Source organism: Odocoileus virginianus, chromosome 21, assembly GCF_023699985.2.
Source record: "Odocoileus virginianus isolate 20LAN1187 ecotype Illinois chromosome 21, Ovbor_1.2, whole genome shotgun sequence".
Lineage (NCBI taxonomy): Eukaryota > Metazoa > Chordata > Mammalia > Artiodactyla > Cervidae > Odocoileus > Odocoileus virginianus.
Window position 1 is genome coordinate 41,272,025 of NC_069694.1, and position 17,051 is coordinate 41,289,075.

General features: G+C 34.6%; 1 protein-coding gene across 7 annotated transcripts in view; it reads right to left on the minus strand.

The window, feature by feature from the left end:
• The window catches only part of UBE2D3 (ubiquitin conjugating enzyme E2 D3), a 27,425-nt gene continuing 10,374 nt past the window's right edge, over positions 1-17,051 (minus strand). For 5 of the 7 annotated variants that reach the window (XM_070452218.1, XM_070452221.1, XM_070452220.1 and 2 more), the window contains exons 3-8: positions 11,962-12,025; positions 11,842-11,891; positions 5,979-6,056; positions 4,906-5,011; positions 2,844-2,937; positions 1-872 (exon numbers count right to left, since the gene is read on the minus strand). In XM_070452218.1, the coding sequence (XP_070308319.1) occupies positions 827-872; positions 2,844-2,937; positions 4,906-5,011; positions 5,979-6,056; positions 11,842-11,891; positions 11,962-12,025 (438 nt within the window). In that variant the 3' untranslated portion in view covers positions 1-826. Of the gene's footprint in view, positions 873-2,843; positions 2,938-4,905; positions 5,012-5,978; positions 6,057-11,841; positions 11,892-11,961; positions 12,026-17,051 lie in introns of those variants that run through there. The other 2 variants (XM_020901941.2, XM_070452223.1) reach the window with 2 other exon arrangements.

The following is a 17,051-nucleotide window of genomic DNA, read 5'->3' on the forward strand; positions in this document are numbered from 1 at the left end:
TCATTGGTTTATGCAACTTTATTGAAGAAAAATAAATCAATTACTAGCAGAGCTATTAGTTGATCACTCATCCATTGACAACTTGCATCATTTATTCAGTGCTATATTAAACAGTGTATTGGAAGATAGATTAACTAATAGCTCCAAGCCTCCTAACAATTTAAATGAAAATTACAAAATGTTTTGAGACCCTATTTTGGAATACAAAGGGTGTTTGACTTCCAATTTCCATTCTCTGTAGAACAAGAACAGGTCATTCCTTTATTGACATGCATAAAATACATCACATTTTCTGTTCTGCTGATGCTATAAATTCAATACCAATTCTCCAGCCACATCAGTTATGAGCATAAAGTATATCATGTAACCTCAAATCTCTAACAGTGGAAGGCTTAGACAAGAATGGATGCTGCTAGAATAATGCTGCTTCCTTTGATGTGACAACTCAGCATCCATCTCCCTCCCTCTCAGATGATTCTTCAGCATGTTAGAGCAGTGAGGAATGGTTTTAGTCTCATAACCAAGTTAGAGTGAAGACATTGGCCACATAATACACATGCTCCCATTTTTTTTAAAAATTCTGAATCTTGGGCAACTGTTCTCTTGTAACTACTTTACAGTTTCTAAAAGCAGTTATTGTCCAAAGCTGGAAGAACTTAAGTCTTCTCAGATGAGCATGTGAATGAATGGAGGGAGGTAAACAAAAAATAAAATTAAAAAAGATGAGGTCTGATAGGGGAGCAGCCGGATAAGAAAATCAAAAAAGGAACAGTAATTTAAAGTTTATTCCAGCTATAATGCAGGTTATTCTGACTTTAAGGTAGCATCACATGGCATACTTCTGAGTCCATTCCCGAGATATTCTGTTGTATCTGTAAATAAAAAAGATGTTATTTAAAAATTTAAAATAATTCTTAACACTTAAAAGGTAAGGAAAGAGTATTTTACTTCTAGACCCGTCATGGAGTCATCTTGAATGGCTACGACTAGGATAAAGCCAACAAGGAAGAAAAAGCACTGGTACTCAAAGCACTGTAGGAGTCGAGACCCTATGCTTCAATACAGTGTCCTAATCCAGTGAAAGGCATACTTTAATAAACATATAGACTGGCTAGCAAAACTCAAAGACCTTTTTTCTTTCCTACTACTGAGCTAACGGTCTATTAGAAATTTTACAATTAGTATCCATTTCAACAAATCTTAACCTTTCTTTTACAACTTGCCATGGACCTATTATCAGAATAGTGCACTTTTCTGTAGATCTATAGAAACTCCCATGAAAGCCAGACTGAGCAATGAACTAATAAACATTTTTATCTGAATCCTGGACTTCATGATAATTTACTTCACCCTTGATATTTCCAAGAGAAAATGCCTTTGAGACTTCAGCACAGGCAGAAGATTAAGACACTGGGGAAGATGATAAAAAAGCAGTAATTTTCAAGAGGTGGTAGGCTGTGAGTTATATGTGTTAATCAAAATCACCTGTTAAAGTGTGGTGATTGGCAATTAAAAAACCCCACTTGAGACCTGATGGATAAAACTAGTAGGAGTACAAGTGGGGGCATCTTTGTTTAAAATGATCAACAGTTAATTCATACACAAGCAAGGATATTTACTGCTGAGGAAGATAACTAATATTGATAAAATGCTATCAATTTCTCCCTGTATTACTACCATGCCAGAGGCTACTTACCAAAACAAAAATTATAGTGATAACCTCAAGAAAGGAATATCTAAAAGGACATAGGAGAACTGATTTATATTTACAGCTTGACCTCTATAAAAATATTAACTTCATATCGAACCGAGAACTGAACATAATTCAACCATTTTTCTAACTTTAAGTTCCTTCTCTACCAATTCGTGGTTACCTCACTTAAGGATACCTCTCAAAGCCAGCACTTTAAAACAAAGGTTTCATTTAGCATACAGGTAGCCACAAAGTATAGCTGACACTAATGCATGCTTGTCAGTAATGAATATTTAGTACAGATAGTGAGGCTTAAAGAAGTGTTTGTCCCTTACATTATCTCTTGACAAAATTTTAGCTAAGTTACCACATTCCATATGGTATTGAAGTTTACAATATACCAATATTTAAAGTTAAAATTTAAATACTATAGTAGTTTGAAAAAGATACTAAAATTTTCATTTTTTACTGGTGCTATATAACACTGCTTTGCCATGCAAAATTACTCTCAAGCAATAATGACTGCTGGGTATACTTTCACGCTAAACAGAGATCAAGCAGTTAAGTGTACAGTTTTCAGAAACTGCCACATCAGTTACCTTTTGTTAGTTAATACAGTGCCTTACGCATGCAGCACTCATGTGCTGGCAGTACCATGAATAAGCGCACCATAATGTGCAGATCCTCTTACCCTACAACATAGCGTATTTCTCTGTCCACTCTCTTGCTAACCTATTGTACCTAATTGAACAAGTATACTGAGCATTAATTATAACATACGGAAATTTTAATGGTCAAGTTGTACATAAAGAATATATAAAATATTTAGACCAAATTTTTACAACAGTACCAATATTTTTGTTTTAAATGTGATTGGGATGAAGAAAAAATACCTTTCTTCCTCAAACATAAAAGTGACAAACTGCTGAACATGTTAGAAAAAGAAAACATAACCTAGGAAATTAAAAAAAAAAAAAAAAAACCAATCACATTTCAATAACTAGCTCCTGCACATTTCAACTACCATCTTACCAGAAATAAGCATCAAGTCTCCTTGGCATCAAGCCACAATTTACAGCAACGCATATAATACTAACTCGTTAAGAAAAGCCACTTTTTATATTGTTTTCTCAAATTACTACATACTTACTTATCTCTGTCTGTTTTATAGATCCGTGCAATCTCTGGCACTAGGGGGTCATCTGGGTTTGGATCACATAGCAGTGAACAAATGGATAAAAGAACTGGAAAAAAACAAATGTCTGTTACCCACCACTGGGAATTTGAAAAACAATTATTATACACCTCAATCCTCAAAAGAGGATGAGTTTCCATCTTAATTCCCATAAGACAAAGTTTTACAGAGATTTTGATTCATAGAAGACAAGTTCCTGGTAGATAAGAGATTCCAAAAATAGGTATTTGTTATTTGTTAGCATGTATGTTAGTTTACTGACTAGCTACAAAAATCGGGCAAATTCAGAAATTCTGAGATAGTGAAATGATGCCATTTAATTTATATTACCTTTTCTTTTGCTATGCCACGTTGAATGTGGGATCTTAGTTCCCTGACCAGGGACCAAACCTGTACCCTCTACAGTGGAAGCATGGAGTCCTAACCACTGGACCGCCAGGGACTTCTCTATATGAACCTTCTGAAATAGTGAAGTGGAATTTCTTGGTAATGGCTGGAGGGGGTTGGGGATGGGGGTGGTGGGGATTTTGAATAACAGTACAGCTATGCAATATATGCTGCTTAGCTGTTTAGCTTGATAAAATAATCCATTTTCTGTCCTACTCTGGGGGAGTATCACAAAAACACCCAACTGCCCCAATGACTACAGGTTTTATCTCCCAGAATTTATAAGGTAGACACCATATCCAAGAGTTTTGATTAAATTAAAAACAAACAAACATCAAGATCTACTACTGAGTAGCTCTTCAGCTACAGCTCTCACTCTGACCTGTTCAAAATATTAACTTAAAAGATGTGAAGCATCATTGGAACATGTATCTATTTCATTGTGAATATGAATTATGTGCCACTGTGCAAAGTTTTATAAAAACTTTATGATATAAAAGCTGAATGTGGTTATGACAATCCTTGGATGAAGATAATAGCAATACCATAAAAAAAATACATTATTATAGAAAATATAATTTTAAACTCAAGTGCAGGATCAGAAATAAAACTAAATCTGCATTACAGAAACAGTGTTCAGTATTACAGTGTATTCCCAATGATGGTAAAACCAAACACATCTGGAAAATAATATTAAGGTCTTCGTCATACCAGGTGCCTGGTGTTAAGAGAACCTGACCTGAAAAGAAACTCGAATGTATCCAGGGGGGTGAAAAATGGGCCTAAAATAATGCTGCACCTAAAAGAACAGCAGCAGCATTTACCCAAATTGTCCCCACTCCCCACACAAAAGTGTTTCTGATTAATCAAATAAAAGTTTGGGAATGCTAGACAGTCCCTTTAAGGAGATTCAAATGCACTGTACAAGGACATAAAAGGCTAGCTGTCCTGCCTTAACAAATGAATGAACAAACAAAACCTGTTTCACTTTGCATTTACCACACTTCTAAAAATAAAACTTTTTGTAAAACACTATTAACTATTTCAAGAAATAATCTAGGGAATGCTACATTAAGTATTCAGCCAGAAAATGAGAATGCGTCCAGTAAGCTGCTCTCCTCAAATATCTGAAATAGTCATAATTAGCAACATTTAAAACTCATTTTGTGTACTAAGGAATGCTAATAAGCCAGCACCAAAAACTGAAAATTACTAAAATGCAGACTTTCTTCTCATTAGGTAGCTTTGTAGTAGGTGATTTTTATTTGTGGGGTAAAAGTGACATAGTAAAGCCACCAGAGTTGTTTGAAAGAGATGGAGAGATAGTCCATCTCTATCTGGAACATCAATGTGGAAACTGGACAACCTATTAAAGATGTCACACAACGAATCCCTATTAAAGTAGAAGAGCAGAGTTTATCTAGAGACCTTTCCCAAGACTATGCATTTTAGAATATTATTAGGTAGGAAACAACCTACCATGAGATACATGAACACTTAACTAAAGGTTTCTTTAAAAGTCCTTTCCCCATCTTTATCAAAAAGCTGGCATTAGAAAAATACTTAGATAAGTCAGCTCAAAAATGAAACTCCTTTAACTATTTGAAAATCAAAGCCTCTAATATTTTACCTTTAGAAATAGTTAAAGCAGGAGACCACTGTGATCTTAGAATATCGAGACAAATGCTGCCATTACTGTTAATATTTGGATGATAAATTCTTGTTGTAAATGCAACCTAAAAAAAGAATTAAACAAAAAACTTTATTTCTCACAGATAAAAACAAGCACTGTGAACTTTGGCCAAAAAACTGTAGCTACACTTAAAAATAGTTTAAAAATTTTAAAAATCTAATAGCTAGAAGTTATACACATAAAAGAATCTGTATTCTGACAAAGATCCTTCAGGGGCTTCTTCAATTAAAATGGAAAATGTAACCATGTGGCAAAAATTTATTTTCAGTGCTATGGTAGGTTGTTTCAAAGGTTAACTTTGGCCCTACCATAGCATGAGTATCAAAGGAGCAACTTGAAGGGAATTTAGGATTCACTAACAAATTAGAAATTTTCTGATGTAGACCAAAGCATACAGATTACCTCATTTAAGGCATCAAGGTACAAAAGCATGTATTAGAACCTCTATTTCCAACTGTACACAAAACACAATTTGAATATCACAAAAGTATTTTTTTCAAGTAACTGTCATATTGTACCTATAACATAATTGTGAAGATAGTTTATATGTGTAAACTCAAAACCCAAAATATATCGCAGTCTTAAATTCCAACACAAATTGGTATATTTTTTAGCATCAAGTGAAAATGCATAATGAAGGTGAGTATCTGGAAGGCTAGTATTTTAAGACACTAGAGTTACTGATCCAAATCTGTATAAGCACAATAAAGTGGGAAAAATGCTTTCACATGGTATATTTGAGCCTTGCAACATAAAGGATAAGGCAATTCTTACCTCCAGTTACAAAGTTCAAACCCAGATTTATCTCTTCTTAAAGGCTAACAGTTAGCATTCAACATCAGTGATTTATTTCAGTATATACAGTCAAGCCCCAATTATTCTTATTCATTATACATTTACATTAGTTTAGCCTTAACTTATGCAGAACCCTAATGTCTAGGAATGTTCTATTCCTCTGGAATAAAATACAAATCTATACTCACAGGTTTTGGGGTGGGGAGAATACTTGCCTTAGGTGGTTTGAAGGGGTAGTCTGTAGGAAAATGAATTGTCAAAAAGAATACACCGCCTTGATATGGGCTGTCATTCTGTGAAAAGAAAAATATGCTTAACTCTGCTATTTAAAATGACTGCTAAATAATTCATGTTGACATTTATTTTCTAAGCATTTCTCTAATATGAAGCAAATTACCTATTTACATGAAAATAGTCTAAATTATTCCACAATAAAGTTCTTATTAGTGAAAAATCACAATATTTACTACAGAATATAAGGAATCGTAATTTAGATCCTATTTTACATGAAGTCAAAGAATTTTAAGAAAAGCTGTTCTGAAACACAAGGTTCTAGATCCGAGTTCTCATAAAGTACAGTTAACAATAAAGTCTACATAATAATGTATCAAATTATAATCTGAAAATAAAGCTTACATGTATTTGTTGGGTATTTCTTCTAATGACAATCATATATATATACAAACAACTTTGTACCTTAACAGGCTATTCTGGTCACTGACAAACCAGAAATTTATCTCTTGTAGGTAAACATAACTCCCTTCAATAGGGGAAGTAGAATAGAAACAAACGAAGTTTCTAAGAAGTTTAGTTCCCAATTGGCCCCTCAAAATCCTCATTTAATAAAACCATGACAGTCTTTTCTTCAAAATCACACCACTAAATCCTTTACAGTAAGTCAATACACAGAAGTACTAGATTTGGAAAACTTGGGATGTTTGCTTCGCACACTTGAAACAGAAGATACAAAAAATTTCATGCTACAGCACTACTTTTTCTCCTTAAATGTTTTACTCATTGTAATTTGAGTATGGAAAAACTCCTCAGTAAATAAACATCATGTAACAGTATGAAGTAACATTTGGGAGAAACTTACTAGTATTCCACATTTAATTTAACCAATACCAAGAAAAAGATATCACTGTTGCTGTTTCATGAGTAAATAAAATAGGACTTAAAGTAACTTAGTGAACTATACAATTTGTTCATGATAAAACCAGGATTCAAACCCAGGTCTTCTGAAAACCAACATATCAAAGAACGAAAAGGTGATGTGGTCAAGGATTTTAAGGTCAAAGAGTTTTTCAAAAAAATGGAATTGCCTAATTGCCTCTGGATATGTAGAGTCAACATAGAAATGTGTTTGAAAATCTGCAGTAATTGAATTATCAATACCCATTCCTCTCCATTCAAGTGAGGATGTATATACAGTGCTATTATGAACCTTTTTTTCTTTAATGAACCTTTTATTGTACTAGGCCCACTCCTTATGCAAGGCAAATAACCTTCACAGGGCTGACACTGCAGTACAGCTCATTTAATCCCATCCCGCTGTAAAATTATTAAACATTAGTTGAATTACTACCTCCATTCTATTTACTGGGTAAGTGAAAGGGATACAGAATAATTTCTCATCTTGCTAAGTCTACAATCTGGCAGAGACATACAGTGAGATTTTATAGCTATTATGAAGAAATGAACAAGGGTATATACCTGGGGTTTAAAGGAGAATGGTCAGTTTACTGATGATCAAGTTAAAAGATACATACTATTTAATGGGAGAGCTACTATTTAAATGTCTTTCCTACTTCCTAGTCCCTCTGCTTCATAATGCCTACAAAACTCTAATTCAAGAAAGACTGCAAAACAGCATCTGAGAACTATAGAAAAATCAAAGACACAAGAAAGTAATCCAAATTAGATTATCACTGTTAAATAATATAACTATTAATTGGAAATAGAGGCTTCAAATAGCACACACTTTTATAAAATAAGCTCATATGAAAGACAACATTTTTACCAAGTACAGACAACAATTTAAGGGTAAACTGTTTTAATGAAAACATGTTTTCATTAAGCTCAATTCCAAAAATTTTGTTTACGCTTTCATTCCAAGTTTCATACAATCAAGCACTACATCCGACTGCTTCTTAAAGGTAGTCTAATAGATTTAATAAAAAATCAAATTTCATCTCACTTGTTCAAGAAAAAAAAAAACTTATAGAATGAAAATATTTCACTGTTACAAATTAACACCAAAACTCCTGCAAAGAGGAAAAACTGGTAAAAACCATACATGATCTAAAGATAACCAAATGATGTCACCTAAAAACTAAGGCTCTACATTTGAATTTACCATGAATCAAACAAATATACCAAGAAAAAGGAATACTTTGATAAACAAACTGAGCCAATCTTAGAAATGAAGAATACATAATGGATCTCTTCTTCAGAAACCTTCGACCATGGTCTTGCTACAATTAGTCCAAACTGCTCCTCCCTCAATGTCTGTCCGTATTCTTCCCCTAAGGCAACTATGATAGACTGATATTCTTCTGTCTCCTGTCCCATACTTATTTTGGTAATTCTAGGATCTATCTTTAGTGTAGTTATTCCTTCGAGGACATATATTCAAATGCCTATTGAATATGTTCTACTCAGATGTCTCAAAAACTGAAACCACACTAGTTAAGCCGCAAACTAGGATCTCATCACTGATTCTTTCCCATCTTCTCATAGTAGATACCAAATCTCAAAAATCCTTAAGTCTTCTGAACTGGATTCCTCTCCTTTGTATCCACTGCTTTAGTACAAAATCTTACTAACTTTTGTCTGCATTATGGCAATGGTTTACTACTGGTATTCCTGCCTTCACTCTGGTTTTTCCCTCCAATTTATGCCTCACCCTAATGCTGAAGTGGTCTTTTCAAGATAAAAGTTAACTCCAGCTTGAAATCAAGCACAGCTTGACAAGACTGAAGTTCAAATTCCTGTGCTTTAATGCAGTTTCCAACAATCTAGTCTCATCTTTCACCTCCTCTCCAGAATACATTTCTTACTGCACAGTAAGTAATGCTTCACATTTCCTTTTTCTCATATTTCTTTCCCCTACACTTGGAATATTCTTCCTTACCCACAGGATCCTATCTATACTGCAGGGTCCATCTTATGCTTAAATGTTTTTAAAAGGTACATAATACAGTCCTTCCTTGAGTCCAAACTGCTGGCTGCCCTTGCTCTGTATAGTTACTATTATTCAACAAAAACTTAACATTTAATTTTCGTCTTACACTATACAGCTCCTTAAAGAGTAAGGTACTAAAGATAAGTTTTCATGTATTATTAGCCTTTGCAGGCTAAATGTAATAGTCAACATAAACTGAAAAATTCACCCTTGTTTAACAATATAACATTTCATATGGACCAAATATTTTACTTCAGATAGTTTTTGTAGCTGATTCTGCTCAGGCTGCCAATAATTACATTATTCACACACATAGTATGTGAATGGCTATTTATCTTAGATTAGGTGGAATGGAAATTGGTGTGGTTCTCAAAATAATTTCAAAATTCCTTCTAACAGCTCCATTTCCAATTTTAAAAAATCAAGCACATAAATATCAGAAATAGGTAAGGAAATTAAGCTTCTTCTAACTACATCAATTTGTTACGGAAATTTCCTTAGTAAAAAATAACCAACAAAATTTAAACACCGTGTCACTAGCACTGGTCTGCAATTCTTTCAAAGCTTTATTTTTTATCAGCACATGTGATCCAAAGTATCTTGTCTTCAGAAAGAATAAGGTAACACACAGGTTTTAAGAATCATGCGTTTTTGCTCAATTATCAAGAGTACTTCCTTACTAAAATCCACCAAAATCCAATAGTAACTCTACTAACAAAATAAAATTATCTAATCAAACTGTGATGTTTTGTCACAAGGATGCAGTCAAAAGTCAAAGTAACATGGTTTGTCTCATTGATATACTTAATAGTAAGGGTAACTGTTAACCATGTACAAGCTGATATCGAAACTTAGATGCTTACTTATGAAGCACAATTAAAATCTGCATTTTGGGGGAGTTGTAACTTTTGACTCATTCCTGAAATTATCCAACAATGAGAATTAACTTCCTTAGAAATGAGGCTAATGTTACTAAAGCAGAACTATGCTATAAATATCATTTTTGCTCTTGTTAACCAGGGGTAGAGTTCTGAAAATAAAGTTATTTGTTTTTGAAAGAATAAAATCGCTATCCTTTATACTAACAGGTTGCTGGAAAAAAAAAATTAGCGAAGAATAGCCATAATCTGAAATATATATATATATAAAATAAATGAAAAATGTTTCCTGAAAATAGAAGCAAATTAAACCAAAAAATTTTTCAGGATAAGCAATCTCCTATTCTCTGGAAGACTACTAATGAGCTCCTCAATTATGCTTCACTTTGATTTACTAAAGGTGAACTTTTGGAAAGGAATAAATAAAAAACCAGTTCCAAAAACCAAGCAGAAAAACTTTACACTGGTTTAAAAGAATTGGTTTATTACACACACCATCCAATCACACAAGTCTTGACCACCAATGCTTTCATGCTTTATTAGTACTGACAACTCATTTTCATGAGAGTATCTTAAAGCACCTCTGAATCAAAGATGAGTTTTATTTGGTTCAGATATAGCAAGGCATTGTACTGAATTCTGTGCTTTGAAAACTGGTGATCTATAATGGGAAGATTCTACAAGTTGCCAATGTAAGTGCTGAAGTGGATTTGGTAGAACTGTGGCAGATACACACATCTCATTTGAAAAAAAAAAAAGCAGCAGTTGCTATTCCAACCTAAGCCTAGTCAGGAGGTTTTTATGCAAAGCCTGTCAACTTTTGAAACATTGTGTGGGTCAGGAATTCTCTGGTGGTTCAGTGGTAAGACACAGTACTTTCACTGCAGTGAGGCACAGGTTCGATCCCTGGCTGGGGAAGCCATAAAATCCCACAAATCATGCGGTGTGGATAAAAAATAAAATACTGTCAAACTGGGTCAGCCATGAGTTACACAAATACGTATATTTAAAGGGGGTGAGAAGCACAGGGCAGTGGCAGATCACAGTTTTGTTACCAATTTGACAAAAGCAAGCACTTCAAACAGTAAAAATATACCTGCAGGTAACTGGAAACAATCCTGACTCTGTAGTTTTCATTAGGATAATCCAGATGTACTTTAAACTATTAAAAATGTCCCCTTCCATCTTATTTATAATTAGAACTGTTAAATAAACATGTGCTAATCCAATCTACCCTCTGGCTAACTTTTCAAGGGTATTTCCTCTAAATTATGAACTACTTACTATTATCTCACCTAGTACATTATTGCCATTTACGTTGAAATTAAAATACCAAAAGGGGTAAGAAAGCAGAAAATTCAGTAACAAACACACAACTCAGAACAGAAACCCTCACGTGCCTTCCAAGTTAAAAAAAAACGTTAAGTATTGTGCAAGATACAGTCTTACCCCAAGATGTTTTACTGCGCTCTAATTCTGTGAAATTCTTAGATGGTATCCATAATTCTGAACATTCAATTATCCAGCAATACAGTTTCTTATCTACCCAGGATAGAAAGGAATTTTGCTGTATTCAAAATATCACTTTCTACCTAAAAATATTCAAATTTTATATGAAACTCAAGTTCTATAAAAACTCAAAATATCAAAATAATACAATTAAGCTAGATTTTAGGCAGTTACACGCTCAGAGTCTGAGTAACACCATGATATGGTCAGAAAACTCATTGGCTCTGTAAATCAGGAAGCTCTGTGACAATACTTTACATTGCTATGAGAGAAAATTAGAAGAGATATTTGACAGGTCACAGAAATGCTAAACATAGAACCCAGGGGCAGACATTTATACTGTACTTAACAAATGACTAGTTTCTTTCAAAAGCAATACAGTTATGGCATATTCCAAATAGAATTACAATGTAATGAAATAAAGCTATAAAGAGTTAGTTAAAAATTACAAACTAGATTAATGCTGCGTTTTTAATTAAGTTTTTGCTTTTAATTATCAGTACTTACAGGTCCCATAATTGTGGCTTGCCAATGAAACACTAGAAAAAGAAAATACTCTTGTTATTGTCTAAAAATACACAAGCTTTTTTGAAACTAATGATAAAAATCAACTTGAAAATTACTTACTATCATCCCCAACTGGACCTGCAGAACATTGTGCTGGAGGGTCACGGGCCAAATCACTAAGTTCCTACACCAAGATAGAAAATGCTGGGTCATAAGGCCGTAACAGAAAGAGTCATTTGCTTTGTTATTTTCACACCATTCTTCAAGGGACATATATAATCACAATTTACATCAACAATACATTCCATGAGCAAAGAAAACATATCCAACCCTAGCCCAGTTCCTGGGACACACTAGGCATAGTCATTTTATGGGCGCATACAACAATCATCTTGGCTAAGGGTTCATGAAAGCATACACACACAGAGATATGAATTTTTATCACAGGCATACCTTGTTTTGTTGTATGCTTCATGGATACTGTGTGGGGGTCTGGGAGGGTGCTTTGTTTTTAAACAAATTGAAGGTTTGCGGCTATCTGGGCCCTTTTTCTAAAAGCACTTGCTCATTTTCTGTCTTTGTACCATATTTTGATAATTTCTTGCATTATTTCAAACCCTCTGTCAGTTAAAAAAAAGATTACAACTTGCTCAAGGTTCAGATGATTAGTGTTTTTTAGTAATACACTATTTTTAAATGAAAGTATGTACATTTAAAAAAAATAATGCTACTATACACTTAACAGACTATAGTAAATGTAACTTTTATGTGTTATGGGAAACCAAAAATAATAAATGTGTGACTTGCTTTATTGTGATATTCGCTTTATTTTTTTCATCTGGAACCAAACCCTCATTATCTTCAAGGTGTGCCTGTACATGAACAAAAGCTGTCCTACAAAATGAAAATGTTGTAATCCGATACTTTTCCTAGGTTAAGGACTTAGGGCAGTTTTCAACATTCACATTATTGCTGAACTTTTAGACCATCTCACAGGGCCTATCTTAATCACTGTCTACCTTCTTAAATACTGTTCTTTCTGAACCACCACTACCCAATGACCTCATTTTCTCCTTAAAATCTCTCATGGGGCTAGGTTAAGTATCCTTTTTGGTTTGATCTCCTTATCCCTATACTCAACACCTTGTCTTTTACTCAGCATTGAGTATAACTCTGAAACAATCATCTCTCTAGGTAGAAAAGTGTTTTGCACATAGCAAAATACAGAGTTTCCACAATTCCATTTGACCTTAATTCCCAAAGTGTTAGCCCTACCATGACTTTTGTATAACCCATACGGATAATCTTGTAAGAAAACAAAGCTGCTTCTTTACAAGTTTTTTTAAAAATTTATGATACAGCCTTATCTCTATATACCAGTATGTAAATTCCTACAGCATCGGGATTTACAGACCCTGTAAGATCCCCTGGAGGAGGAAACAGCAACTCATTCCAGCATTCCTGCCCGAGAAATTCCATGGACAGAGGAGCCTGGCAAGCTACATCCATGGAGTCACAAAGAGTCGGACACGACTTAGTGACTGAGCACACACGAGACAATAATGGATTTCAAAGAAAAAGGCAGGGAATACACTTCAGCAAGACGACGAGACAAATATTTGCCTTTACCACATGGTCAAAATAATGCACTTCAGAAAACAGTCAACCGTTTAGAAATGTGTTTAGATTCACTCCAGTTTAAAAAAAAAGTAGCAATAAAGAATTGTCCTTTAGAGTAATCATTTTGTACTATACACATCAAATTATCTATTAGGTTATACAAAAAAGTGCCTTGATAAGACACTTTGCCAATTTGCTTCTGAAACTTAAAACTACAACTACCTTTAAGTTTATCAAGACAGTCAGCTAATGCCAGGAGTCAATTTTAAGATGATGGACGAGAAGTTCAGATCAGACCTTTATGGTTGGCCTATGTCAATTTACTTCGTATGTTCAACATTATTTGAGAAAAGTAATTCTAAACACTTTGATTCTGAAGGGTAGGAACTACAGAAGCTCTTATCCTAGAGTTAAGCAAATAGCTAAAACAAGACAAAACAAAACGAAAAACCCCACAACACAAGTGAAAGCAAGCATGCAAAGAGGAGCCTAGTGGGCTATACAGTCAGCGGGCCGCAGAGTCGGACACAACCACGTAGACGCACACACACACACCCCTATACAGTGTGCCATACAGTCAGCGGGTTGCAGAGTCGGACACAACCGCGTACATGCACACACACCCCTTTAGCTTAGAACTGAATCATAGTTTTTTTGAGAAAAATAAATAATGCTGGCAACTTGAACTAATGAACTATCCAGATGACTGTCATAGGCCAGATTAACTCCCATGAAGCATTTGCTGTAACTCCCATAAGGCACTGTAGTTAACAATCGAGTATAGTTTGATACGAAGAGAATTTTTTTCCATGTCTCAAACTTCTTTAACAAGTTCTTTTGTTTAACTGGTTCAATGAAAAAAAAAAGATAAATGCAGTCTGATTTCCTCTTAAAGAACGTAAGAGTCCAAAAAAGTCTATTTTAAGGTTAAAAATGTACCTATTCTGAACCACCCTCACCACTTTCCTACACAACAATAGATTAACACAAAAATGCTACTAAAACCAAATACAAAGTTGAGCATACAACTCAAATGCTCAAACACAGCAACGTGAAATAAGGACAATGAATATGTTCCTCCCTCAACATGATCATAGTGGGGTCTCACTTTTAATCCAATTTAGACCCATTACATCCTAGCGTTATTTCCTCACCCTAAAATAGAAATGCCTGTTTTACAGAAGTTTTGAAGGGATGAATGAGATAAAGTACTCTAGCACACTATCTGGTATTTAATATATTAGGAACTCAGCAAGCAAATTACCCATCTTGAAGGCAACATTTCTTGGAAAGGTGCTCAAGTCATTTATTAAACAAAATAAAGCTGCTGTATAAATAGGCTACGTTATTATAGCCTTAGCTCATTTAAACCTTTTGCCTGCGTGATGAAATTTTATGCTTAGTTGTCTATAACAATCATCTAGCAACTGTCTGGCTCATGATGCTACAATATACATTAGTAATAAAAGGTCAGCAATTCAGGGACTATTTGTGGATGGGGTTTTAAAGAAACCATTTTACCAGACTGCGTGCATGTGTGCTAAGTCACTTCAGTCGTGTCTGACTCTTTGTGACCCCATGAACTGTGGCCTGGGGGCTCCACTGTCCACAAGGATTCTCCAGCAAAGAGTACTGGAGTGAGTCGCCATCTCCTTCTCCAGGGGGTCTTCTCGACCCAGAGGATTACACCTTATGTGTGATCTTATGCCTCGCGCACTGGCAGGCGGATTCTTTACTACTAGTGCCACCTGGGGAGCCCAGGTTGAATCGTACGGAATTGTTAATACTTGACCTTTTCTGAACCACAGAAACTGCAATTTCATGCAGTTCTATCTAAAAAGTCTCGTAAGCATTTGAACTCAAATATTGCTAACATTAGTTTCTTACACAGATCTATCCCAAATCATGTACTTTAACACATTACTGAAGTGATGCTGAAACCACTTCATAATAAAGTTCAGCAATCTACAGTTGACCTGGAATAGATCTACATCCTATTAAAAGTTGCAAATTTTATGAAAAAAGCCTAAGAAGATATTTTGAAACAGTTTTCCTGCACAGGGACATCTTTGAATCACCAAGCCTTTATATATTAGTATTCACTCCTTTAGAGTGAATGAACAATTTCAGGAAAAGTTAGCACTGAATTTCAGCTCTTCACTCCCATAATTTCAGGTTCTTCGTCCCCTCAGATAATTTGTAAATGCCTTATTTTCCAAGTTCTCCATAACTAAGACATCTCTTAATACTCAAAGATCTATTATTTGGCAAATTAACTTATGTAGCAAAATCTACTTTAAAGTCAACATCCTAACTTAAGGATCAAAATATCTTTTACACAAATACAAGGACTTACTTCAAAGATACCAAATAATTCTCATGACATTATGATGTCCACAGCATAAGCAAGTAAGACATAAAAATATCTGAGCAGTGAAAAAAAAATGAGAAAAGCGTAAGAAGTCATCTCAGATGCTCTTCTATGCAGCATTTTGTCAAATGCTCATACCACCTTCCCTTACTTTCTGGAAATGTTTTTCTCTTACTCTAAACGTATGATTGTAGTGTTGGGTGATTGTTAGTTACCATTAACCAACTACTCAGAAAGGATAATCAGAATTTCTTAGCTTCAGCTTCAGTGATTAGCTCAGAGTTGGAAATAACACAAGCTAGAACCTGATCCTATCAGTCTGTCCCTCTATTCCTACCAGAGATTTTTCAAATTGAAGCTAAAAACTGGAAAGGTCATTTCCTTCTTTCTCTATAATCATGAGCTGTACGGATGCGACCCAGAGCTACTGGCAGGCACAAGCCCTGAAATTACATGATGAATCCTAAAAGAGAGGCCACAATGGGCAGCAGAGATTAAAAAAAAAAAAAAAAAACTAACTTGGCATCCAGATACGCAATCTCAGTTCCTAAGGCTGTAGCTTGCTCTAATTCCTACAGTTACTGCTTTGATTGTTAACTACTCCAGTTTTCTCCTAACCAATTCAAGAAGTAGGGGGACAAAAAAATAGAACCATCTTAAGCAGAGTGCTACCTGGGCCCTATTACTATTATACACATTTATCCAATGAAAATACAATGCACTGCTTTAATCTGGCTGTAACATGTGTAAGAAACATAAACGAAGCAAAGTTCAAAAACCAAACTAGAGAACCAGGAAGAAATCATGTGTCTTATCTAGTAAAGAGCTAAACTTTCAGTGACAGAAGCTGAAGATTAAGTGAAATCTATTTCTAAAATATAAAGCGTAATATTAGCACATTTCACCAAAGCATTTATTCATTTATATGGAGATTGCCTTTTTGGTGTCAAGCATGTTACATCTGAAAATAACAAAATAGACCATGAATGCCTTCCCCAGTAGACTAACAGAAAGTAGACATACTATAAAAAAATAAAAAATTACATTTCAAACAACCTGAATACTTAAAAGGCATTCAACTGCTTTGTGAATTTTGAAATGGTTATCACTAACCTTGCCTAAGTTTAAACCAGTGACATTTGAGTTGGGATAAGCAGTCAAGATAGAGAAACTAAAATCCAGGGGAGTGAAAGGAAACAGGTTGTTAAAAAACTCGCTT